The sequence below is a fragment of the Rhinatrema bivittatum genome, chromosome 11, assembly GCF_901001135.1.
Source record: "Rhinatrema bivittatum chromosome 11, aRhiBiv1.1, whole genome shotgun sequence".
NCBI lineage: Eukaryota > Metazoa > Chordata > Amphibia > Gymnophiona > Rhinatrematidae > Rhinatrema > Rhinatrema bivittatum.
Window position 1 is genome coordinate 100,522,792 of NC_042625.1, and position 26,698 is coordinate 100,549,489.

A 26,698-nucleotide genomic window follows, 5' to 3' on the forward strand; every position below is an offset into this window, starting at 1 on the left:
TCCTTCAGATAATCAGATATGATTACTCCCAGATCCACTCTTGTTTCAAGATTCTGCTGTACTAAACCCCTTCTCAAGGCCTACAGATCATATGAAGGCTCAGAGTTGTGCAATCTCAGGAACTATGGACTCTTCCCAATAATTCTGGAGTGAGGCTGGAGTTGTGAAGCGGTGCCTTTTTGAAGATGTTTTGTTTGGATTGCTGCTGGCTTTAACTGACTGTGCAAATGTTATTTTCATGTTGTGCAGATCATGGGTGGGAAGAGAGATTGTCCGGAGAAGAAATTACTTTGCATTGTGACAAACTTTTATCTCACCCTTTACAACTTCCTTTTTAAAACTGGGAGGCTCCTTCCAGTTAGCAACAATAAAATAATGCGAAGCACAAGGCACTGCCAAAGGGAAAAGAGCTCACACACACCCTGAGGATTTATTTATGCTCTCTTGGTGCTGTATTCAGAGCCTTTGTGCACTCAGCAATGTCCTTCTCTAACCTGAAGTTCAAAGAGTTGGGGGAAGAGGAGACTAATTATGATGATGACAATCTGGACATGGTGAAGGCTTTGACAGCAAAACTCAAATTACAAACCCGACGCCCTTCCTACCTGGAATGGAAAGACAAGGTGCAGAGCCAGCCTTGGAGCAGAAAAGAGAAGGGGGCTGCCATTTGCCCTCTACCTGAGGTGGTGGACAGGGCCCTCGCTCATAAGAGCAGCAAGAACCAGGACATGCAAAACAGGAAGGTTTGTGGTTTTCGAAGCATGAATGAGGCCTTGGAGTGGTTACGAAAGGAGCTGGCAAGTATCCAAAGACATTTACCAACATGCGGACTTTGGCATGAAGTGGGCATCAAAGGAGAAGGAAAATATAGCAGAGAGTATGAGGAGAGGGGGTGAGAGGGCAAATAATATATGAGGAGGGGGAGAGAGGGCACAGAGTGTAAGAAGAGAGGGGTAAGAGAGGGCACAGAGTGAATGAGGAGGGGGAGAGAGGGCACACAGTGTAAGAGGAGAGGGGTAAGAGAGGGCTCAGAGTGTATGAGGGGAGGGGCTGAGAGAGGGCTCAGAGTATATGAGGGAAGGGGGTGAGAGAGGGCACAGAGTATATAAGGGAGGGGGTGAGAGAGGGCTCAGAGTGTATGAGGGGAGGGATGGGAGGGCTCAGAGTGTATGAGAGAAGGGGGTGAGAGGGCTCAGAGTGTATGAGGGAAGGTGGTGAGAGGGCACAGAGTATATGAGGGGAGGGGGTGAGAGGGCTCAGAGTGTATGAGAAGAGGGGGTGAGAGGGCACAGAGTGTATGAGGGGAGAGGGTGAGAGGGCTCAGAGTGTATGAGGAGAGGGGGTGAGAGAGGGCACAGAGTGTATGAGGGGAGGGGGTGAGAGAGGGCACAGAGTGTATGAGGGGAGGGGGTGAGAGAGGGCTCAGAGTGTATGAGGGGAGGGGGTGAGAGAGGGCTCAGAGTGTATGAGGGAAGGGGGTGAGAGAGGGCTCAGAGTGTATGAGGGGAGGGGGTGAGAGGGCTCAGAGTGTATGAGCAGAGGGGTGAGAGAGGGCTCAGAGTGTATGAGGGGAGGGGGTGAGAGAGGGCTCAGAGTGTATGAGGGAAGGGGGTGAGAGAGGGCTCAGAGTGTATGAGCAGAGGGGTGAGAGAGGGCTCAGAGTGTATGAGGGGAGGGGGTGAGAGAGGGCTCAGAGTGTATGAGGGAAGGGGGTGAGAGAGGGCTCAAAGAATATGAGGGGAGGGGGTGAGAGGGCTCAGAGTGTATGAGGGGAGGGGGTGAGAGAGGGCACAGAGTATATGAGGGGAGGGGGTGAGAGAGGGCTCAGAGTGTATGAGGAGAGGGGGTGAGAGGGCTCAGAGTGTATGAGGGAAGGGGGTGAGAGGGCACAGAGTATATGAGGGAAGGGGGTGAGAGGGCTCAGAGTGTATGAGGAGAGGGGGTGAGAGGGCTCAGAGTATATGAGGGGAGGGGGTGAGAGGGCTCAGAGTGTATGAGGGAAGGGGGTGAGAGGGCTCAGAGTGTATGAGGGAAGGGGGTGAGAGGGCTCAGAGTGTATGAGGAGAGGGGGTGAAAGGGCTCAGAGTGTATGAGGAGAGGGGGTGAGAGGGCTCAGAGTATATGAGGGGAGGGGGTGAGAGGGCTCAGAGTGTATGAGGGAAGGGGGTGAGAGGGCACAGAGTATATGAGGGGAGGGGGTGAGAGGGCTCAGAGTGTATGAGGAGAGGGGGTGAGAGGGCTCAGAGTGTATGAGGGGAGGGGGTGAGAGAGGGCTCAGAGTGTATGAGGAGAGGGGGTGAGAGGGCTCAGAGTGTATGAGGGGAGGGGGTGAGAGGGCTCAGAGTGTATGAGGGGAGGGGTAGATGGAGTGGCTGTGTGCTTTGGGAGGGGAGCTCAGAAAACTGTTTTGGGGCAGATCTGAGGAGGTGAAGAAAGGATCTGCCTGAGTTCTGCAGCAGTTTATATTTCCTGATTTGTGTGTGTGGAAGAAGTTCATAGGGAGAGATTAATTATCCTTTTTTTTTACCATGAGGCTGACTTGGTAGCAGGTTTAAGAAAGTTTTACAGTATTCAGTGATTGCACAATTAAGCTGCATAGTTTGTTGCTGGAGGATGTGATGAAGGTTTACAGTAAAGAGAGCTGGACACATTTCTTGGGGGCACTTATTAGCCAGATGGGGATTGCCAGCTCTTACTTCCCATTAGGACCTGCCGCAGGGACCCCCGCTCCGTGGCTCTTCTGATTTCCAGCGCACACTCAGTTTCCTTTCTGGAAAAGATTCATCCAGTGCTTTCACGTCCATCATGGGACCCCATATTTCCTCAGTAGTGGGACTCCCTTATTCTAGTAAACCCCAGTACCATCCTTTCCCGGCCCTGCTTCCCTGTAACCTTGCTAGAGGTCATTGCTATCTGCAAATGTCACAAGGGCAACAGCCCAGACAGCTACCAGATAAACTGACCAGCGCTGCGTCCAGCTCCCAGCAAACCACAAGCCCCACACCAGAACAATCATTCAGTACTGAAAGGAGGCAGGATCCCTTTCTCTCTGTGCTACAGCCCAGTTCCTTCCTGGCGCTGGCACCTGGGTCTGGTTCCAGGTTTCCACCTCTGTTTGTCCAGTCTGCTCTCATCCTGGCTGTAGCGCGACATGAACCGGAGCTGGGATGATGCAATGAGCCTTCTCTGAGCTGTAGCAGGTGCACTTCATGGCACCGGGACTGAATTTGCTCGGTTGAGCACAGTCTTTCTGCTTTTGGGGAGGTGTTTCTTGGCTTGGTGCTGTTGCTATTACATTTATATTGCAGCTGGATGAGCTGTCTTATTTTGCAATTTGTACATTTTGTCTTGCTTGCCTGTTCTCTCTCTCTATATATATATCATTATTGCTATTTATACATTTTAACAGATCTCTAATGAGAACACTAATTGTATTAGTGCAATATAAATAATTGGAAATCAATAAAATACACGGATAAATGCTGGTGCTTTGTGGAGGACTTTGCTTGTCTGTACTGTAGGGAAAGCTATTCATTGAGCTGGCACTGGCGGGGTTTTTTTAGTTGATTTGTTTTCTGTACACTGAAGTATTTCAATAATTTATGTGCACTGAGACCGTTTAACATTTCTTTTCCAACCACCCACAGCGGGACATGCAAGTCGTGGATCACAAACTGGCCCATCAGCTGATGAGACTGCGGAGTCAGATCCACCAGCTGAAGGTGGAGCACGTTTGCCACCAGCACAAGGAGATGCTGGATGATGCAACCTTCGGGCTGGAGGACTGTCAGCAGGACTCGGATCTGCTCTGCAACATTCCTGCCAAGGCGGCCTTCTCTCTCTCCAGCCCACTCAAGCACATTGGACTTACACGCATGAACATCAACTCCAGGCGCTTTTCCCTCTGTTGACGAGCAGAGGCCGAGCTGCTGCTTTGAATGGAGAGAGGAGGAGGAGGATGAGCACGTTACAGTGAGCAGTGGATCTTCCAGGGCAAGGATCGGTCCTCCTGTGGGAAGTGGTTAGGATTTCATCCTTTAGAACTGTAATTATTCCCAAATATTCCAAATATGATGTGTCTGATGCATGGAACGGGAATATATCATCCTATGTGTTAAGACTAATTAACTTTATGGGGAGTTTCCAGGACCTGTTTTGTACATGTGGATAAAAATCAAATTCATTAAATGTAACGAAAACAAAACCAGTTCCCTCATCTGTTAGTGCAGGATTACACGGAAGACAAGTTTCTATATAGCTAAATGTATAGATAAAAGGTAAGGTCTGTTGCAGGCATAGGAGATGTTTTGATTCTGCCTGTTATGCAGCCTCCCAACCACCAGAGGCCCTCAGGGAGCTGCTCTTACCCTCTCTCCTCTCAGAGTCACTGTGGTCCCATGACTCAGCAGGGTCCAGACTATTTAACCCTGCCCCTGGTTATGCTCAGGGTCTTGTCTTTGAGTCTACTTGCCCCCACATCTTTGAGTGCTCCATGGCTTTCCCCGAGCCTTCTTGTTCCGGCTTTGGCTCCGTGGCTTTCCCAAGCCTTCTTGTTCCGGCTTTGGCTTTGTGGCTTTCCCCAAGCCTTCTGTTCCAGCTTTGGCTTCGTGGTTTTCCCCAAGCCTTCTTGTTCCGTGTTTGGCTCCGTGGCTTTCCCCAAGCCTTCTTGTTCCGGCTTTGGCTCCGTGGCTTTCCCCAAGCCTTCTTGTTCCGGCTTTGGCTTTGTGGCTTTCCCCAAGCCTTCTGTTCCAGCTTTGGCTCCGTGGCTTTCCCCAAGCCTTCTTGTTCCGGGTTTGGCTCCGTGGCTTTCCCCAAACCTTCTTGTTTCAGCTTTGGCTCCATGGCTTTCCCCAAGCCTTCTTGTTCCAGCTTTGGCTTCGTGGTTTTCCCAAGCCTTCTTGTTCCGGGTTTGGCTCCGTGGCTTTCCCCAAGCCTTCTTGTTTCAGCTTTGGCTCCGTGGCTTTCCCCAAGCCTTCTTGTTGCAGCTTTGGCTCCGTGGCTTTCCCCAAGCCTTCTGTTCCAGCTTTGGTTCCGTGGCTTTCCCCAAACCTTCTTGTTTCAGCTTTGGCTCCGTGGCTTTCCCCAAGCCTTCTGTTCCAGCTTTGGCTTCGTGGTTTTCCCCAAGCCTTCTTGTTCCGTGTTTGGCTCCGTGGCTTTCCCCAAGCCTTCTTGTTCCGGGTTTGGCTCCGTGGCTTTCCCCAAGCCTTCTTGTTCCGGGTTTGGCTCCGTGGCTTTCCCCAAACCTTCTTGTTTCAGCTTTGGCTCCGTGGCTTTCCCCAAGCCTTCTTGTTTCAGCTTTGGCTCTGTGGCTTTCCCCAAGCCTTCTTGTTCCAGCTTTGGCTTCGTGGTTTTCCCCAAGCCTTCTTGTTCCGGGTTTGGCTCCGTGGCTTTCCCCAAGCCTTCTTGTTTCAGCTTTGGCTCCGTGGCTTTCCCCAAGCCTTCTGTTCCGGCTTTGGTTCCGTGGCTTTCCCCAAGCCTTCTTGTTTCAGCTTTGGCTCCGTGGCTTTCCCCAAGCCTTCTTGTTGCAGCTTTGGCTCCGTGGCTTTCCCCAAGCCTTCTGTTCCGGCTTTGGTTCCGTGGCTTTCCCCAAACCTTCTTGTTTCAGCTTTGGCTCCGTGGCTTTCCCCAAGCCTTCTTGTTGCAGCTTTGGCTGTTTCGCTCTCCAGCTTTCTGTAGGCCCTCTGTTTTGCCTTGCTCACTGGCCTCTCTAGGTTTTCTGTCTTGCCTGCCTGGTCTAGTCATTGTCTTGGCTGTCCTGTCCTGCTTCAGTGTCCCATGCCTCCTTGTATCAGGTTACAGACTCCAATTCCATGCCTGCCTTGGTTCCAGCCTTGCCTTGGCTCCAGTCTGCAGTCCGGCACTAGCCTCAGTCCAAGCTCCTATCTAAGACTTGCTGGTCGCCAGAACCCAAGGGCTCAACCTGTAGGGGACGTGGCTGGTATAGGCTGAAGATTCCCTAGCTTAGTTCTGTCTTGCCCTGTAGGCCTGGGCTGTCCCATGGAGGTTCCCCAGGTCCTCAACCACAACAGGAGACAGACAGTGCCTGAGAAAATATCAGACTGAACAAGTGACTGCCAACAGAAGGAAGCCACAAGCCAAGTCTCAGAATGTAGGAACTAGTGAGTCATCTGCAGGGCGCTGGCCAATCACCCCAATTTGTGTCCTCCTCTCTTCCCCCACCCCCCACCAGACCAAGGATTGCTCTGGTCACTGCTACACAACTGGAAATACCACTTGGGATACTCAGTGGCCTAGAGGTTAAAGCAGTGGGCTAGGATCCAAGGTTCAGAGGCTGCTTCTCTCACTGGCAGTTTCTTAGTGTTTGGATAATTGCCAGGTTCTTGTGGCCTGGATTGGCCACTGTTGGAAACAGGATGCTGGGCTTGATGGACCCTTGGTCTGACTCAGTATGGCAATTTCTTATGTTTTTATGTTCTGAAGTCTTGGGCATGACACTTCATCTCCCATGGCCTTAGACTGTCAGCTCTTTGTGGCAGGGACTCACCGTACCTGTATGGAATTTGTGGTAACAGGTCAGTGGGGCTTAGGGCAGGTTCAGCCTGGACTGGAGACTCAGGGGTGTAAGAAGCTGCGCGACAGCAGGCTCCACTCGCAGCAGGCGTTAAGACTTCCTTGTATTTCAGGACCCACACACGCCTGTGCGGGACGGACTGCATGGCCCGACAAATCTTTCGCTGGAAAGTTTCAGTTTACATTTTCCAAACAGTAAGCAGTTCGGCAGTGTCTGAGCGCGGTCTTCCTGCCGGCATGGCAGCCCACGCAGAGCTGAACTGGCATCACCGGCAGAGGCTACCACAGCCTGCACATCCGCCCCCCCTTCCCCCCCCTGCAGTAACCTCAAGCCCAGGGGAGGCCTGATGTACCTTACCTTGTGCCTCCCCTCAGGGAAAGGTTAACATGAGAGAGAGGCAAGGAGAAGGAGACAAGCAGACTGTGATACATTGCAGAGGGGAATGGAACAGCTCCCCTATGAGGAAAGGCTGAAGAGGTTAGGACTTTTCAGCTTGGAGAAGAGACGACTGAGGGGGGATATGATAGAGGTGTTTAAAATCATGAGAGGTCTAGAACGGGTAGATGTGAATCGGTTATTTACTCTTTCGGATAATAGAAAGACTAGGGGGCACTCCATGAAGTTAGCATGGGGCACATTTAAAACTAATCGGAGAAAGTTCTTTTTTACTCAACGCACAATTAAACTCTGGAATTTGTTGCCAGAGGATGTGGTTAGTGCAGTTAGTATAGCTGGGTTTAAAAAAGGATTGGATAAGTTCTTGGAGGAGAAGTCCATTACCTGCTATTAAGTTCACTTAGAGAATAGCCACTGCCATTAGCAATGGTTACATGGAATAGACTTAGTTTTTGGGAACTTGCCAGGTTCTTATGGCCTGGATTGGCCACTGTTGGAAACAGGATGCTGGGCTTGATGGACCCTTGGTCTGACCCAGTATGGCATTTTCTTATGTTCTTATGTTCTTATGCAGGAGGATCTTGCGAGACTGGAAGATTGGGCGTCCAAATGGCAGATGAAATTTAATGTGGACAAGTGCAAGGTGATGCATATAGGGAAAAATAACCCTTGCTGTAGTTACACGATGTTAGGTTCCCTATTAGGAGCTACCACCCAGGAAAAAGATCTAGGTGTTATAGTAGCACTTACTTCTTCCTCATTGTAATTAGTTCATGAGTTATCTGTCCCCCTCTATGATCTTCCTTCCCAGTTACATTGTAACTGTTTTATTGTAACTTTAAACTTCCACTAGTTAAGGTTATGTTATTTCTTTGTTCCTTGTAAACCGATATGATATGATATTTTTTCATGAATGTCGGTATATAAAAATGTTAAATAAATAAATAAATAAATAAATAAATAGTGGATAATACTTTAAAATCGTCGGCTCAGTGTGCTGCGGCAGTCAAAAAAGCAAACAGAATGTTAGGAATTATTAGGAGGGGAATGGTGAATAAAACGGAAAATGTCATAATGCCTCTATCGCTGCATGGTGAGACTGCACCTTGAATACTGTGTACAATTCTGGTCGCCGCATCTCAAAAAAGATATAATTGCGATGGAGAAGGTACAGAGAAGGGCTACCAAAATGATAAAGGGGATGGAACAGCTCCCCTATGAGGAAAGGCTGAAGAGGTTAGGGCTGTTCAGCTTGGAGAAGAGACGGCTGAGGGGGGATATGATAGAGGTGTAACGCTGCCTGTTTGATTCTCCTCTCCTCTTCTTTGTATATCACCCAGTTAACCCCTCCCCTGTTCATTGTAATTTCCTTTCCTCTCTCAGTTATTTGTAAACCGACATGATGTGTCCTACGAATGCCGGTATAAAAAAGTGTTTAAATAAATAAATAAAGAGGTCTTTAAGATCATGAGAGGTCTTGAACGAGTAGATGTGACTCGGTTATTTACACTTTCGAATAATAGAAGTTAGCAAGTAGCACATTTAAGACTAATCGGAGAAAATTCTTTTCACTCAACGCACAATTAAGCTCTGGAATTTGTTGCCAGAGGATGTGGTTAGTGCAGTTAGTGTAGCTGTGTTTAAAAAAGGTTTGGATAAGTTCTTGGAGGAGAAGTCCATTAACGGCTATTAATCAATTTTACTTAGGGAATAGCCACTGCTATTAATTGCATCAGTAGCATGGGTTCTTCTTAGTGGTTGGGTACTTGCCAGGTTCTTATGGCCTGGTATGGCCTCTGTTGGAAACAGGATGCTGGGCTTGATGGACCCTTGATCTGATCCACCATGGCAATGTCTTATGTTCTTATGTTCTTAAGGAACGGAGCACGTTCTGATGCTTTGTCTTTCTCTGCCCGCTCCCTGGCAGTTTAAGCTGCAGGTACTCAGTGGGTTGGTGGTTTTTAGGTTTCCTCTGCCAGCCCTTCCAGCACGGCACTTGGCTCTTAGCCCCTTCACTTCTTCTCACCGCCAGCCTGGCCTGCTTTCTTTGCTGTGCTCTAGAATAATTAGCTAAAGTCTTCCCTTTCAGCCCAGCTAATTATGACCCCATACAGGGAGAATAAAACAGGGTTATCCAGGCCTCTGCCTTGGGTTTACCAGGACTAACCAGGTTAAGAGCACTGCCATGTGTCAGAGACCCCAGCAGCCGCTGCCTGAGCAAAGCTTCAGCGTCACTGTCTGTGGTTGTGCGAACACCTTTTGTGGAAGGTTAAGACTGAAGTGCAGAGTCTGCAGACAAGAACGTAGGGCAGGAAGTAAAGAGAGGCTGCGAGAAAGAAAGACACGCACACAGTGCTCCTTTTTTTATTCTGATATGAAAGCTTTGCATTTCTGAGCATCCCAGGACCTTGAAGGACGATGCTCCCAGAGTGTACGTTGTGAGGACTCCTGCTGGACATGGGACTGTGAAAGGAGCTGTCAGAGTGCTAGCAGGTACACCCATCGGCTTGGGATACTTTCTACTTTGTGTTTCATGTGTTTGTGAGCAGAATGGCTGCTCCAACGCCATTAAGAACCTTAACGAGCTTTTATAATGTCACTGACATCCACCCAGAGGGTGAAGTCACAACTCGGGGCAAATCAATTGTTCTGTAGGGTGGTGAGATGTGGGGTGGGACATTGAGAGAGTTCCCTGTCCTGTGGGGTGGTGAGATGTGGGGTGGGAATGGGAGATACCCCTGTGCTGTAGGGTGGTGAGATGTGGGGTGGGAATGGGAGATACCCCTGTGCTGTAGGGTGGTGAGTTGTGGAGTGGGAATGGGAGATATCCCTGTGCTGTGGGGTGGTGAGATGTGGGATGGGAATGGGAGATATCCCTGTGCTGTAGGGTGGTGAGATGTGGGGTGGGAATGGGAGATATCCCTGTGCTGTAGGGTGGTGAGATGTGGAATGGGAATGGGAGATATCCCTGTGCTGTAGGGTGCTGAGATGTGAGATGGGAATGGGAGATATCCCTGTGCTGTAGGGTGGTGACATGTGAGATGGGAATGGGAGATATCCCTGTGCTGTAGGGTGCTGAGATGTGGGGTGGGAATGGGAGATACCCCTGTGCTGTAGGGTGGTGAGATGCGGGGTGGGAATGGGAGCTATCCCTGTGCTGTAGGGTGCTGAGATGTGGGATGGGAATGGGAGATATCCCTGTGCTGTAGGGAGCTGAGATGTGGGGTGGGAATGGGAGATACCCCTGTGCTGTAGGGTGGTGAGTTGTGGAGTGGGAATGGGAGATATCCCTGTGCTGTGGGGTGGTGAGATGTGGGATGGGAATGGGAGATATCCCTGTGCTGTAGGGTGGTGAGATGTGGGGTGGGAATGGGAGATATCCCTGTGCTGTAGGGTGGTGAGATGTGGGGTGGGAATGGGAGATATCCCTGTGCTGTAGGGTGGTGAGATGTGGGGTGGGAATGGGAGATATCCCTGTGCTGTAGGGTGGTGAGATGTGGGGTGGGAATGGGAGATATCCCTGTGCTGTAGGGTGGTGAGCTGTGGGATGGGAATGGGAGATATCCCTGTGCTGTAGGGTGGTGAGATGTGCAATGGGAATGGGAGATACCCCTGTGCTGTGGGGTGGTGAGATGTGGGATGGGAGTGGGAATAGGAGATATCCCTGTGCTATAGAGTAGTGAGATGTGGAATGGGAATGGGAGATATCCCTGTGCTGTAGGGTGGTGAGATGTGGGATGGGAATGGGAGATATCCCTGTGCTGTAGGGTGGTGAGATGTGGGATGGGAGTGGGAATAGGAGATATCCCTGTGCTATAGAGTAGTGAGATGTGGAATGGGAATGGGAGATATCCCTGTGCTGTAGGGTGGTGAGATGTGGGATGGGAATGGGAGATATCCCTGCTGTAGGGTGGTGAGATGTGGGATGGGAATGGGAGATATCCCTGTGCTGTAGGGTGGTAATGTTCAGAACTGAGTTGCTGGAGTTAGCAATCTGTTATTATTTAGGAGAGTTGTGGGTGGATCCTTGGGCCGGTGGCAGATGACCTCGCCCCCGGGGGAAGATCCCGAGAGGGACCATCGGTCAGACTCAGAATATGGAGACAGACACATATTAGTTCTTTTATTAGACAGTATACTGAACCACCAGAGGTGGCAGTAATGAGCTGGAAGTGCCCGGCTGGGCTGTAGTCCCTCAGATACTGGGACAGCGATCCCTGGAGGCTGAGCTGAAGAGAAACTGAGATATAGTGAGTAGGCAGGGTATGCAGAGTTCATGTACTGAACCAGATGGTAACACTCACACAATGTCTCATAGAAGCCCAGGAGTTGGAATGTATAGGCCCTCGAGGAGCGAGTACCTGGTTCCAGGGAAAGCTCTGAGAGAGCGATGGTAACTCACTGATGTAGTTGGCAGTGATGACTTCCAGGCAGAAGAGAGTACCGAGAAAGTCTGGGAACGAGGGCCCTCGAGGAGCGAGTACCTGGTTCCAGACTGTCACCTGAAAAACAAAGGAGAGAGCGAGGCCCCCGAAGAGCGGGTACCTCTGGTAAGTCCGAGGAGGCAGAGTTGCTTAGAAAGACAAAGTGAGTCCGTTGTCAATCCTTGTCAATCCTTGCTAACTCGATGTGTTAGCAAATACTGAGACCTTAAATATCCGTCGCGGGTGACGTCATCTTCGGGGGACACCCCCGAGGTTCACGCCAATGCCAGTCCTTCAGTCGGGGCCGCACCGCGCGCCCCTAGTCCTCCAGGAACATGGTGGATAGCAGCGTCGAGCCGGTCCGGGAACGCCCGAAGACTTGTGGCAGAAGAACGCCGCAGCAGCCAATCTTCACAGGGCTGGAGAGGGAGGCACCAGAGAGGTAAAGATGGTGGAGAGAGGGCATCGGGCACCGACGGACACAACAGGTAAGATGTGAGATGGGAATGGGAGATATCCCTGTGCTGTAGGGTAGGAGATGTGGAGTGGGAATGGGAGATACCCCTGTGCTGTAGGGTAGGAGATGTGGGGTGGAAATGGGAGATACCCCTGTGCTGTAGGGTAGGAGATGTGAGATGGAAATGGGAGATATCCTTGTGCTGTAGGGTGGTGAGTTGTGGGGGGTGAATGGGAGATATCCCTGTGCTGTAAGGTATTGAGATGTGAGATGGGAATGGGAGATATCCCTGTGTGGAGAAGTCCATTAACGGCTATTAATCAAGTTTACTTAGGGAATAGCCACTGCTATTAATTGCATCAGTAGCATGGGATCTTCTTAGTGTTTGGGTACTTGCCAGGTTCTTATGGCCTGGATTGGCCACTGTTGGAAACAGGATGCTGGGCTTGATGGACCCTTGGTCTGACCCAGTATGGCATGTTCTTATGTTCTTATGTTCTTGTGCTGTAGGGTGGTAAGATGTGAAATGGGAATGGGAGATATCCTTGTGCTGTAGGGTAGGAGATGTGGGGTGGGAATGGGAGATACCCCTGTGCTGTAGGGTGGTGAGATGGGAATGGGAGATACCCCTGTGCTGTAGGGTAGGAGATGTGGGGTGGGAATGGGAGACATCCCTATGCTGTAGGGTGGCGAGATGTGGGGTGGGAATGGGAATAGGAGATATCTCTGTACTGTAGGGTAGTGAGATGTGGGATGGGAGATATCCCTGTGCTGTAGGATGGTGAGATATGGGTTGGGAATGGGAATAGGAGATATCCCTGTGCTGTAGGGTGGTGAGATGTGGGGTGGGAATGGGAGATACCCCTGTGCTGTAGGGTGGTGAGATGTGGGGTGGGAATGGGAGACATCCCTGTGCTGTAGGATGGTGAGATATGGGTTGGGAATGGGAATAGGAGATATCCCTGTGCTGTAGGGTGGTGAGATGTGGGGTGGGAATGGGAGATACCCCTGTGCTGTAGGGTGGTGAGATGTGGGGTGGGAATGGGAGATACCCCTGTGCTGTAGGGTGGTTAGATGTGGAATGGGAATGGGAGATACCCCTGTGCTGTAGGGTGGTTAGATGTGGGATGGGAATGGGAATGGGAGATACCCCTGAGCTGTAGGGTGGTGAGATGTGGAATGGGAATGGGAGATATCCCTGTGCTGTAGGTGGTGAGATGTGGGGTGGGAATGGGAGATATCCCTGTGCTGTAGGGTGGTGAGATGTGGGTTGGGAATGGGAATAGGAGATATCCCTGTGCTGTAGGGTGGTGAGATATGGGTTAGGAATGGGAATAGGAGATATCCCTGTGATGTAGGGTGGTGAGATGTGGGGTGGGAATGGGAGATACCCCTGTGCTGTAGGGTGGTTAGATGTGGAATGGGAATGGGAGATACCCCTGTGCTGTAAGGTGGTGAGATGTGGGGTGGGAATGGGAGATACCCCTGTGCTGTAGGGTGGTGAGATGTGGGATGGGAATGGGAGATACCCCTGTGCTGTAGGGTGGTGAGATGTGGGATGGGAATGGGAGATACCCCTGTGCTGTAGGGTGGTTAGATGTGGGATGGGAATGGGAATGGGAGATACCCCTGAGCTGTAGGGTGGTGAGATGTGGAATGGGAATGGGAGATATCCCTGTGCTGTAGGGTGGTGAGATGTGGGGTGGGAATGGGAGATATCCCTGTGCTGTAGGGTGGTGAGATGTGGGTTGGGAATGGGAATAGGAGATATCCCTGTGCTGTAGGGTGGTGAGATATGGGTTAGGAATGGGAATAGGAGATATCCCTGTGCTGTAGGGTGGTGAGATGTGGGGTGGGAATGGGAGATACCCCTGTGCTGTAGGGTGGTTAGATGTGGGATGGGAATGGGAATGGGAGATACCCCTGTGCTGTAGGGTGGTGAGATGTGGAATGGGAATGGGAGATATCCCTGTGCTGTAGGGTGATGAGATGTGGGTTGGGAATGGGAATAGGAGATATCCCTGTGCTGTACGGTGGTGAGATATGGGTTAGGAATGGGAATAGGAGATATCCCTGTGCTGTAGGGTGGTGAGATGTGGGGTGGGAATGGGAGATACCCCTGTGCTGTAGGGTGGTTAGATGTGGGATGGGAATGGGAATGGGAATGGGAGATACCCCTGTGCTGTAGGGTGGTGAGATGTGGGGTGGGAATGGGAGATATCCCTGTGCTGTAGGGTGGTGAGATGTGGGGTGGGAATGGGAGATATCCCTGTGCTGTAGGGTGGTGAGATATGGGTTGGGAATGGGAATAGGAGATACCCCTGTGCTGTAGGGTGGTGAGATGGGTCTTGGAACAATTCCCTGTGTTTTTTGGTGGTGAGACCTGGGATGGGATCTAGGGAGATCTTCTCTGGACACCAAGGAGCACTGATGTGCAGACTCTTGGTCCAAGCACACAACATCACACCTTACCTCCTCACTGCCATTCCAGACAGAGCTCCGGTCCCTTTCCCAGTACCATAAAGTGCCCTGCCCTGAAAGAAAAGGTTTGGATGAGGATGAATATTTGGCAAGGGGTCAAGGTCATGATGCCTCTTATACCCAGGAAAGCAAAATATGAAACATGAGATAAGAGCTTTTATAAAATGCCCTCAAATCTCTGCCCATGTCTTCGCATTACTCCTCTGTTCTCACTAACCCCTCGTCCTTCCAACATGGAGAACTGCAGAAGGAGAAGGGCTGAAGTGCCCTCAGATTGTGAAAGGGACACACAGGCACAGAGACACAAGATGGATAACTTCTCTTGTGTGCTCGTGCTCGGCAGATATTTTTTTTTTCAAAGTGCAGAATAGTGAAAATCGTCAAATAGTGCCTGAAGGCTTGAAAACAACTTGGGACGTCTACGTTGTACAAAGAAAAGGCCACTGGCATGATGCCATCCCTCAGTACAGCTCAGGCATGGGAGGGGCTTCAGGTTATACCCCTCAGTACAGCTCAGGCATGGGAGGGTCTCCAGGTTATACCTCTCAGTACAGCTCAGGCATGGGAGGGTCTCCAGGTTATACCCCTCAGTACAGCTCAGCGCTGGGAAGGGCTTCAGGTTATACCCCTTAGTACAGCTCAGGCATGGGAGGGTCTCCATGTTATACCCCTCAGTACAGCTCAGGCATGGGAGGGTCTCCAGGTTATACCTCTCAGTACAGCTCAGGCATGGGAGGGGGTTCAGGTATTACCCCTCAGTACAAGCTCAGGCATGGGAGGGGCTTCAGGTTATACCCCTCAGTACAGCTCAGGCATGGGAGGGTCTCCAGGTTATACCCCTCAGTACAGCTCAGGCATGGGAGGGGCTTCAGGTTATACCCCTCAGTACAGCTCAGGCATGGGAGGGGCTTCAGGTTATACCCCTTAGTACAGCTCAGGCATGGGAGGGTCTCCATGTTATACCCCTCAGTACAGCTCAGGCATGGGAGGGTCTCCAGGTTATACCTCTCAGTACAGCGCAGGCATGGGAGGGGCTTCAGGTTATACCCCTCAGTACAGCTCAGGCATGGGAGGGGCTTCAGGTTATACCCCTTAGTACAGCTCAGCGCTGGGAGGAGCTTCATGTTATACCCCTCAGTACAGCTCAGCACTGGGAGGAGCTTCAGGTTATACCCCTCAGTACAGCTCAGTGCTGGGAGGGGCTTCAGGTTAAACCTCTCAGTACAGCTCAGCACTGGGAGGGGCTTCAGGTTATACCCCTCAGTACAGCTCAGCACTGGGAGGGGCTTCAGGTTAAACCTCTCAGAACAGCTCAGCACTGGGAGGGGCTTCAGGTTATACCCCTCAGTACAGCTCAGGCACGGGAGGGGCATCAGGTTATACCCCTCAGTACAGCTCAGCGCTGGGAGGAGCTTCACTATAATGAAGGAAGGAAGGCAGGGGGAGATCTTTCCTATCTTCCCCTTGCTTCTGGTTTTGTTTTATATTAGAGTTATTTTTGCCTGCAGACAGTACTGAGAAAGGGTTTGGTATTTGCTAATCTTGCTGTAAGTTCAAGACATGTCCGCCCAGACTTCACACTTTCAGGCCGCATTTGGACGCGTGTTTTCGATTCAGTAAGTAAAATGTGCAGCCAAGCCACACATTTTACTTTCAGAAATTAGCGCCTACCCAAAGGTAGGCGCTAATTTCTGCCGGCACCGGGAAATTGCACAGAAAAGCAGTAAAAATAAAATTTAAAATCAGCCTGTGGCTCGTGGGTTGAAAACTGGACGCTCAATTTTGCCGGGTTAGGAAGACGGACGCTCAGCCATGGATTTGAAAACGGATGCTCAGCCACGGGTTAGGAAAACAGACGCTCAGCCACGGGTTAGGAAGACGGACGCTCAGCCATGGATTAGGAAAACGGACGCTCAGCCATGGGTTAGGAAGACGGACGCTCAGCCATGGATTAGGAAAACGGACGCTCAGCCATGGGTTAGGAAGACGGACGCTCAGCCATGGGTTAGGAAAACGGATGCTCAACCATGGGTTAGGAAGACGGACGCTCAGCCACGGGTTAGGAAGATGGACCCTCAGCCTCGGGTTAGGAAGACGGACGCTCAGCTACGGGTTAGGAAGACGGATGCTCAGGCACAGGTTAGGAAAACAGACGCTCAGCCACGGGTTAGGAAGACGGACGCTCAGCCACGGGTTAGGAAGATGGACCCTCATCCACGGGTTAGGAAAACGGACGCTCAGCCATGGGTTAGGAAGACGGATGCTCAGCCACGGGTTAGGAAAACAGACGCTCAGCCATGGGTTAGGAAGACGGACGCTCAGCCACGGGTTAGGAAGACGGACGCTCAGCCACGGGTTAGGAAAACAGACGCTCAGCCATGGGTTAGGAAGACGGACGCTCAGCCACGGGTTAGGAAGACGGACGCTCAGCCACGGATTAGGAAAACGGACGCTCAGCCACGGGTTAGGAAGACGGACGCTCAGCCATGGGTTAGGAAGACGGATGCTCAGCCACGGGTTAGGAAAACAGACGCTCAGCCATGGGTTAGGAAGACGGACGCTCAGCCACGGGTTAGGAAGACGGACGCTCAGCCATGGATTAGGAAAACGGACGCTCAGCCACGGGTTAGGAAGACGGACGCTCAGCCACGGGTTAGGAAGACGGATGCTCAGCCACGGGTTAGGAAAACAGACGCTCAGCCATGGGTTAGGAAGACGGACGCTCAGCCACGGGTTAGGAAGACGGACGCTCAGCCATGGGTTAGGAAAACGGATGCTCAACCATGGGTTAGGAAGACGGACGCTCAGCCACGGGTTAGGAAGATGGACGCTCAGCCACGGGTTAGGAAGACGGACGCTCAGGCACAGGTTAGGAAAACAGACGCTCAGCCACGGGTTAGGAAGACGGACGCTCAGCCACGGGTTAGGAAGATGGACCCTCATCCACGGGTTAGGAAAACGGACGCTCAGCCATGGGTTAGGAAGACGGATGCTCAGCCACGGGTTAGGAAAACAGACGCTCAGCCACGGGTTAGGAAGACGGACGCTCAGCCACGGGTTAGGAAGACGGATGCTCAGCCATGGGTTAGGAAAACGGACGCTCAGCCATGGGTTAGGAAGACGGACGCTCAGCCACGGGTTAGGAAGACGGACGCTCAGCCATGGATTAGGAAAACGGACGCTCAGCCACGGGTTAGGAAGACGGACGCTCAGCCATGGGTTAGGAAGACGGATGCTCAGCCACGGGTTAGGAAAACAGACGCTCAGCCATGGGTTAGGAAGACGGACGCTCAGCCACGGGTTAGGAAGACGGACGCTCAGCCATGGATTAGGAAAATGGACGCTCAGCCACGGGTTAGGAAGACGGACACTCAGCCACGGGTTAGGAAGACGGATGCTCAGCCACGGGTTAGGAAAACAGACGCTCAGCCATGGGTTAGGAAGACGGACGCTCAGCCACGGGTTAGGAAGACGGACGCTCAGCCATGGGTTAGGAAAACGGATGCTCAACCATGGGTTAGGAAGACGGACGCTCAGCCACGGGTTAGGAAGATGGACCCTCAGCCACGGGTTAGGAAGACGGACGCTCAGCTACGGGTTAGGAAGACGGATGCTCAGGCACAGGTTAGGAAAACAGACGCTCAGCCACGGGTTAGGAAGACGGACGCTCAGCCACGGGTTAGGAAGATGGACCCTCATCCACGGGTTAGGAAAACGGACGCTCAGCCATGGGTTAGGAAGACGGATGCTCAGCCACGGGTTAGGAAAACAGACGCTCAGCCACGGGTTAGGAAGACGGACGCTCAGCCACGGGTTAGGAAGACGGATGCTCAGCCATGGGTTAGGAAAACAGACGCTCAGCCATGGGTTAGGAAGACGGACGCTCAGCCACGGGTTAGGAAGACGGACGCTCAGCCATGGATTAGGAAAACGGACGCTCAGCCACGGGTTAGGAAGACGGACGCTCAGCCATGGGTTAGGAAGACGGATGCTCAGCCACGGGTTAGGAAAACAGACGCTCAGCCATGGGTTAGGAAGACGGACGCTCAGCCACGGGTTAGGAAGACGGACGCTCAGCCATGGATTAGGAAAACGGACACTCAGCCACGGGTTAGGAAGACGGATGCTCAGCCACGGGTTAGGAAAACAGACGCTCAGCCATGGGTTAGGAAGACGGACGCTCAGCCACGGGTTAGGAAGACGGACGCTCAGCCATGGGTTAGGAAAACGGATGCTCAACCATGGGTTAGGAAGACGGACGCTCAGCCACGGGTTAGGAAGATGGACCCTCAGCCACGGGTTAGGAAGACGGACGATCAGCTACGGGTTAGGAAGACGGATGCTCAGGCACAGGTTAGGAAAACAGACGCTCAGCCACGGGTTAGGAAGACTGACGCTCAGCCACGGGTTAGGAAGATGGACCCTCATCCATGGGTTAGGAAAACGGACGCTCAGCCACGGGTTAGGAAGACGGACGCTCAGCCACGGGTTAGGAAGATGGACCCTCATCCACGGGTTAGGAAAACGGACGCTCAGCCATGGATTTGAAAACGGATGCTCAGCCACGGGTTAGGAAAACAGACGCTCAGCCACGGGTTAGGAAGACGGACGCTCAGCCATGGATTAGGAAAACGGACGCTCAGCCACAGGTTAGGAAGACGGACACTCAGCCACGGGTTAGGAAGACGGACGCTCAGCTATGGGTTAGGAAAATTGACGCTCAGCCACGGGTTAGGAAGACGGACGCTCAGCCATGGATTAGGAAAACGGACGCTCAGCCACGGGTTAGGAAGACAGACGCTCAGCCATGGATTAGGAAAACGGACGCTCAGCCACGGGTTAGGAAGGCGGACGCTCAGCCATGGAGTAGGAAAATGGACGCTCAGCCATGGGTTAGGAAAACGGACGCTCAGCCATGGGTTAGGAAGACGGACGCTCAGCCATGGATTAGGAAAACGGACGCTCAGCCACGGGTTAGGAAGACAGACGCTCAGCCATGGATTAGGAAAACGGATGCTCAGCCACGGGTTAGGAAGGCGGACGCTCAGCCATGGAGTAGGAAAATGGACGCTCAGCCATGGGTTAGGAAGACGGACGCTCAGCCATGGGTTAGGAAGACGGATGCTCGTTAATTGAGCTTCCCTTTTCCTAACCTGACCGCCAGCACACCTTTTTTTTAACCTTTTTGTTCCTTCAACTTAATATTGTCATGATATTAAGTTGGAGGATTTACAGAAAAGCAGTATTTTCTGCTTTTCTGTACACGTTTTTGGGATGCTCAGAAATTAGCGCCTGCTGTGGGGCGGATTGGGTGCACTATTTCTTTTTGATCTGGGGAGAATAGCTAATAGCATTTGCATGTGATGAGAGCTATTAGTTTCGCGTTTTGGATGTGCTAATCCCCTTATGGTATAAGGGGTTGTGGTGCACGTGCAAAAGCCACGTCCAACCACGGATTCAAGGGTGCACTCAGCTGAGCGCGCCATATTGTATCGGCCTGTCTGAAGCCTTCTTGCAGCTCTGGCCTCCGGCTTCACTCCCTCCCTTGTCCCACAGCCCATGTGATTGGCTCTCCTTTTCTTTCCGCAGGCACCATGGGCTGTAACTGCAGTTCAGATTATGATGAGGACTGGTTTGAAAACTGTGAGGTCTGTGAGCACTGCCACTATCCCCTGCCAGCAGAGAGTAAGGCACAGGTAAGGACCGGGCTAGGCCCAGCTGAATGTACATTTCATCAAGTCTGTGCAATGTTAGCAGCTTTCCCGGATATTATACACAGGCAGAGAAAGACCTCGTATCTAATGCTATAAGCACTGGTCCTCTAGCTGATACTGAACCACAGGTGAAGGGAGAGGCCTCCTCTGATACAGGGGGGTGAGGGGCTATGGGGATGTAGCAAAGAGCACATTTCTGTTGAACTTGTGTTATGTCACTCCGCAGATATACACTGACTCTGAAATACGGGATCCTTTGGTCTCCTACGACCCGGGCACACCACCCTGCTCCCCCCTGCAAGGTAAACGCCAACATCACAGGGAAAACCTTGAGCTTCCCTGCAAGGGCAGCTTTCACCCTCTCTCAGCTTCCCACTTCATTGGCCTGATAATCTGTTCCTTGTCAAATTATTTTACCCAGGTAACATCATCTGTTGGAAAATGCTCTCTTTCTTTTTATGGGGAAAAGGACCTGCAGTGCAAAGGGCCAGTGCCAGGAGCAGGAGAGGGCAGGACTAACACACCACCTGGGCGGGGTCATTCTGCAGTGCCCTCCTGTGCATTATGATGCCGACAATGCATCAGCTGCAAAGTGAATGCAATGTCCTCGTGGCACCGGCTGACCCTAAATGTTCAAGGGGCACCTGTCAGCCCTCCAGCAATGTCCCATTCTGAAAATCATTCCCAGAAATGAGCGAAAAGAACGGTAAAAAAGGCAGTTCCCGGGTCCTGGTGCTGGTCCTGGTCCGCGTTGGCTCTGGTCATTGCTAGGAAAGAGAGAAGATTGTGTCCAGTCCTCCGGGGAGGTTCTGAGAGTGGGGCTGGGAGTCACAGGATTGCAGTCCCCGTGTCCCTGAAAGCGAGCACTAACCAGCTAAGCGCTCCCAGGATGCAGCTGCTCCGCTGGCAGACTCTGAAAGGCCTGGATCAGCCTCCTTGGTCTGTATTTGGTGAGGGTCTGTCTGAATTCTGCACGTCTGCCTGAGATGAAGGATTCTGCTGGCGGGGAGTTTCTGCGTAGGATCAATACCAATTTTCCAAATTGCACCTCCCAGTAGGATGCATATTGGTGCTCTTGGACTGTTGTAATCTTTTCATAGGGAGGGTTGTTGTGTAGGTGTTTAGTGTGCTTTGTGCATAGTTTTGTGTTACTTCACAAAGTGCCTGCTAGTGCTGCTCTTTTCCTCAGTTGTGCTCTGATTCCAAAACGCTTTGATTCTAGGTTGGACAAAAGGTGCTATTTACTGAGTTCTTGCATAACGAAATGTGTCATGTGACTGCTTGCAGAGAAACTGGTTGTGGCTTTGTACAGTTATGAACCGGCTCACGATGGCGACCTGGGATTTCAGAAGGGGGAGCAGCTGCAGATTCTTCAGCAGTAAGTGTGGCCACCCCTGTGGTAATTCAAAGACATAACGTTCTGTTAAAGAGCGCTCTACCTGATACAGCAATGGCACTTCACCTTAGTTTTATATTTTTATATTAAAATATTGATATCCTACTAATTCAGTAATGTTCACAGTGGGTAACAACCAAAAATATCTAGAATAAATATCAAGACAACGAAACACAAATGAAACATATAAAATAGCAATACAGCAGTAGTAAAACACATATAGTATACACTAGTCAAAAGTGCCCGTCATTGCTCAGATAGTCTGGTCTATAACAGCCTGTGTGTCTGTGCACATTTGTGTGGGTGACTGTGGGGGCTGCCTGTGCCTGCATGTGTGTTTGCCTGTGCTTGCATATGTGTGCCTGTACATATGTGTGTGTGTGAGTCTGTGTCAGTGTGTGTGCCAGTGTGTGCACATGTGGGAGCCTGTGTGCACATTTCTGAGCTTGTGTGCGCTTCTGCGTGCTAGCGCGAGCTTCCGTGTGTTCATGTGTGAGCTTGTGTTCATGCTTGTGCAAGCTTGCATGCGCACACCTATGTATGTATGCCTATGTCTACCTATGCCTATGTGAGAGACAGGGCTTCGCAGAGTATAGTAGCGAACATTACTTGGGTTGTCTGGACAATAACAGTCTGTATATATGTGTGCGTGCATGTATGTATATGTGTGTGTGTATGTCTCTTCCTGTGTATGCTTGTGTGTGTGTCTATGTGGGTGTATGCATGCATATGTATGTGTACTTGTGTGTGTGCTTGTGTATTTTTGTGACAGTACCACAGACAGACATAACAGCATGACCGAGACAACCGACTGACAGCTCAAGCTTTTTATATACATTCAGGTGTGTGCATTCAATCCCTGGGCAGGTGAACGTGTGTACGTACATACAGGTGTGTGCGTTCAGTCCCTGGGCAGGTGAACGTGTGTAAGTACATACAGGTGTGTGCATTCAGTCCCTGGGCTGGTGAAAGTGTGTACGTACATACAGGTGTGTGCGTTCAGTCCCTGGGCAGGTGAACGTGTGTACGTACATTCAGGTGTGTGCGTTCAGTCCCTGGGCAGGTGAACGTGTGTACGTACATACAGGTGTGTGCGTTCAGTCCCTGGGCAGGTGAACGTGTGTACGTACATTCAGGTGTGTGCGTTCAGTCCCTGGGCAGGTGAACGTGTGTACGTACATACAGGTGTGTGCGTTCAGTCCCTGGGCAGGTGAACGTGGGTACGTACATACAGGTGTGTGCGTTCAGTCCCTGGGCAGGTGAACGTGTGTAAGTACATACAGGTGTGTGCGTTCAGTCCCTGGGCAGGTGAACGTGTGTACGTACATACAGGTGTGTGCGTTCAGTCCCTGGGCAGGTGAACGTGTGTACGTACATACAGGTGTGTGCGTTCAGTCCCTGGGCAGGTGAACGTGTGTACGTACATACAGGTGTGTGTGTTCAGTCCCTGGGCAGGTGATCGTGTGTAAGTACATACAGGTGTGTGCATTCAGTCCCTGGGCAGGTGAACGTGTGTACGTACATACAGGTGTGTGCATTCAGTCCCTGGGCAGGTGAACATGTGTACCTACATACAGGTGTGTGCATTCAGTCCCTGGGCAGGTGAACGTGTGTACGTACATACAGGTGTGTGCGTTCAATCCCTGGGCAGGTGAACGTGTGTATGTACATACAGGTGTGTGCGTTCAGTCCCTGGGCAGGTGAATGTGTGTAAGTACATACATGTGTTTGAGTTCAGTCCCTGGGCAGTTGAACGTGTGTACGTACATTCAGGTGTGTGCATTCAGTCCTTGGGCAGGTGAACATACATACAGATGTACATACGTACATACAGATGTGTGCGTTCAGTCCCTGGGCAGGTGAACGTGTGTACGTACATACAGGTGTGTGCGTTCAGTCCCTGGGCAGGTGAACGTGTGTACGTACATACAGGTGTGTGCGTTCAGTCCCTGGGCAGGTGAACGTGTGTACCTACATACAGGTGTGTGCGTTCAGTCCCTGGGCAGGTGAACGTGTGTACGTACATACAGGTGTGTGCGTTCAGTCCCTGGGCAGGTGAACGTGTGTACGTACATACAGGTGTGTGCGTTCAGTCCCTGGGCAGGTGAACGTGTGTACCTACATACAGGTGTGTGTGTTCAGTCCCTGGGCAGGTGAATGTGTGTACGTACATACAGGTGTGTGAGTTCAGTCCCTGGGCAGGCCTGTCCCTTCTAACAATGCCTTGTCTTCTTTTCAGGAACGGGGAGTGGTGGAAAGCTCAGTCCCTGACTACTGGCCAGCAAGGGTTTGTTCCTTATAACTTCATTGCAGCATTGAACAGCCTGGAGCCTGAACCGTGAGTAAGGCTGATGAGGCCTGAGGGAATGAGTGGGTCATAGGAAAGGGGAAGTGGTGAACCTCAGACAAACAGTGATCCCACACTGAGCCCTGGGCATTTGGATCACCTCAGGTCAACACCCATTATAGAGAGAGGTGCTGAGTGCAGTAAATGTTTTCAAACATACGGGCCGATACAGTAAGGACGCGTAAGAAACAGTGCGGCAGTGCCGGGCGCCCGCTCGTTTGCCGCGCGCACATCTTGGTTCACAAGCTGCTCGATTCAGTATTCAAATGAGACGCAAGTCCAAGCGGCATCCAAAGCGCGTCCATGAAGCGGTAGGCGCTCGCAATCCATTTTACTGTATAGAGTGGTATGCAGCACCCATACAGTATCCAGGGTGCGCTGGTACCTGTCATTACAAATGTCATTTCACCAGGTAAGTGGATGGTTTTTTTCTACAGGCCCTGCTGCCTTGAGCGCCCGGCTGGACATCCAAGCTGCGACCTTGGACGTCCGGCCGGGCGCTCAAGGCAGTGGGGCCTACAGGCGGGAAGGTCCATGAACGGACGCCGCGACTTTGAACATCCGGAGCCTCAGGACGCCTAGCGGACGCCCATCTCTCCAGCATCCGTAAAGGCGTCCATGTCTCCGCTGGACCCGGAGCCTCAGGACGCCTAGCAGACGCCCATCTCTCCGGCATCCATGTCCAGAGCCTCAGAGACGCCCAGAGATGGATGGATGGTACAGTTCAACCGAAACATATCACATACCTCCTCTGGTCTTGCTGCTGGGTTCTCCGGTCGGATGGGTTCTCCTTGCTGCTGGGGTTCTCTGGTCGGATGGGTTCTCCTTGCTGCTGGGTTCTCCGGTCGGATGGGTTCTCCTTGCTGCTGGGGTTCTCCGGTCGGATGGGTTCTCCAGTCGGATGGGTTCTCCTTGCTGCTGGGTTCTCCGGTCGGATGGGTTCTCCTTGCTGCTGGGGTTCTCCGGTCGGATGGGTTCTCCAGTCGGATGGGTTCTCCTTGCTGCTGGGTTCTCCGGTCGGATGGGTTCTCCTTGCTGCTGGGGTTCTCCTTGCTGCTGGGGTCTCCGGTCGGATGGGTTCTCCTTGCTGCTGGGGTCTCCGGTCGGATGGGTTCTCCTTGCTGCTGGGGTTCTCCGGTCAGATGGGTTCTCCTTGCTGCTGGGTTCTCCTTGCTGCTGGGTTCTCCGGTCGGATGGGTTCTCCTTGCTGCTGGGGTTCTCCTGTCGGATGGGTTCTCCGGTCGGATGGGTTCTCCTTGCTGCTGGGTTCCCCTGTTCGCCTCTCCAATCTGCCGAGCATTTCGAGCGTTTCTCATTCTGCTTCTCAACCGAATGAAAAATAGCGCCAGAGCAATAATATACAAGTTGTTCATGGCGCTGACCGGTACGAAGCTGACCGAACACCACACTAACGCCAGGGTCAGGGTAGGCGGTAAATATGCAGGTTAAAGACGCGGCAAATAAACTGGTTAAAAAGGTGATAATCTGGGCGCACGTTACTGTATCGGAGGGAATAGCTAAATCGATCATTAACATATCATATACATGCGGTGGGCGGAGACGGATACGCGTCCATTTTGGCAAGCGGTAAGGACGCGTAAAACCGGATACTGAATCACGGGTTAGCCTTACGCATCCAAAATGTGCGTCCAGAGCGGGTTAAAAGCAGGGTAACCGCGGCCGCGCTTTACTGTATCGGCCCGATAGATACTGAAGTATGGGGAAGTACTAATTACTCTTATCACATATTCCGGAGTTACCTGGGGTTGTGCGGGGAAGAGCAGACAGGTAACCGGACTGCACTCACGGAAGACCTAGCAAAGGGTGGAGATGGGGCAGGAAAAGCGTTTGCCCACCTATTTTACAAATGTACACGCAGAAGGTTACATCTGCTCGGGAGCGTCTGTGTGCGCAAAGCAGGTTTAAGCAAATAAATCTGCTTAAGCCGTACAGGGGCAGCTGCAGCTTCGCCTCCTAAAGCTTTTCGTGCACCGTTTCCTCTCGCCTCTTTGAATCAGGACTGGGATCTGACACCATGAGCCTTACATTTTTCCTTCCTCCAACGTACCTAGTCCAGTGATTGGAGTGAGGGTCCTGGGCCGGGGACCCTGCGATCGTGGGCCCTGATTCTGGCCACTAGGTGTCACTCTTGCGTGATGACATGACTTCCCCCTTCCCCCGGGGCGAGCCAGGGATGGGGCCGTCTGAGGGTGGGGGCCAGTTTCCATTTCTCACGGGGCCCGCGCCTCCCTGATTCGACTTTTCGTGGCTGCGGTCAGCGAGAGAGCTTGGTGTTAGAAGAATTACTGGGCTCTTTGATCTTCTTCAGTTGGTTCTTCAAGGAGTTTGGACGGAAAGATGCCGAGCGGCAGTTGTTGGCCCCAGGAAACACGCATGGATCGTTCCTGGTTCGTGAGAGTGAAACTACAAAAGGTAAGGGCCTGAACGCAGCAAAAAACTCGCTGCGCTTTTGCTTTTCAGAATAAGCTTCCCCTGTTTGCGTGAGAGCCCTCCTCCTACCCGTCGGAAAATGTGTGCCAGCTTGTTAAACAAATCTCACTCAAATCAAGCTTGTAGAATACAAACTAGAAATCAAATGTGAATTTCAGTCTGAATTGGGTTCCTGACTCTCAGATTCCTACAAAAATTCAAGTGCCAGGCTCAGCTCCAGGTGCAATCCTTCTACCCCAAAGAGCTCCGCCTGCACGTTTGAGCAGCTGAGGCCCCAGTTAACTTCCAGTCCATTTCTCCTACCATGCAGGCTCCTACTCACTGTCTGTGCGAGACCTGGATGAAAGCCAGGGAGATGTGGTAAAGCACTACAAGATCCGGAACCTGGACAACGGAGGTTTCTACATCTCCCCGCGCATCGCCTTCGCCAGCCTTCACGAGCTGGTGGAGCATTATACACGTAAGAGAAGCCTGAGAGCGTGGGTGTGACAGTGAGGTCA

The 26,698-nt window shown here is 51.8% G+C and overlaps 3 protein-coding genes across 4 annotated transcripts in view; all 3 read left to right on the plus strand.

Moving 5' to 3' along the window:
* Nucleotides 1-235: 235 nt before the first annotated feature.
* FAM167B (family with sequence similarity 167 member B) lies at nucleotides 236-4,519 on the plus strand. 2 transcript variants are annotated; one of them, XM_029571563.1, is made up of 2 exons: nucleotides 236-743; nucleotides 3,648-4,519. In XM_029571563.1, exons 1-2 carry the CDS (start codon nucleotides 480-482, stop codon nucleotides 3,909-3,911), a joined length of 528 nt encoding a protein of 175 aa, XP_029427423.1. In that variant the 5' UTR covers nucleotides 236-479; the 3' UTR covers nucleotides 3,912-4,519. The 2 variants fall into 2 exon arrangements, with proteins under 2 accessions (XP_029427423.1, XP_029427422.1); XM_029571562.1 differs by having other exon boundaries at nucleotides 480-797; nucleotides 3,648-4,516.
* On the plus strand, nucleotides 4,289-7,044 carry LOC115073266. The gene has a single exon (XM_029571561.1). It carries the CDS (start codon nucleotides 4,323-4,325, stop codon nucleotides 5,709-5,711), a length of 1,389 nt encoding a protein of 462 aa, XP_029427421.1. The 5' UTR covers nucleotides 4,289-4,322; the 3' UTR covers nucleotides 5,712-7,044.
* A 2,199-nt stretch (nucleotides 7,045-9,243) lies between these two features.
* The window catches only part of LCK (LCK proto-oncogene, Src family tyrosine kinase), a 45,762-nt gene continuing 28,307 nt past the window's right edge, over nucleotides 9,244-26,698 (plus strand). Inside the window, exons 1-7 of the mRNA XM_029571463.1 lie at nucleotides 9,244-9,421; nucleotides 19,880-19,986; nucleotides 20,231-20,306; nucleotides 21,292-21,382; nucleotides 23,640-23,738; nucleotides 26,077-26,180; nucleotides 26,509-26,658. Coding sequence (XP_029427323.1) covers nucleotides 19,885-19,986; nucleotides 20,231-20,306; nucleotides 21,292-21,382; nucleotides 23,640-23,738; nucleotides 26,077-26,180; nucleotides 26,509-26,658 — 622 coding nt within the window. The 5' untranslated portion in view covers nucleotides 9,244-9,421; nucleotides 19,880-19,884. The remainder of the gene's footprint in view (nucleotides 9,422-19,879; nucleotides 19,987-20,230; nucleotides 20,307-21,291; nucleotides 21,383-23,639; nucleotides 23,739-26,076; nucleotides 26,181-26,508; nucleotides 26,659-26,698) is intronic.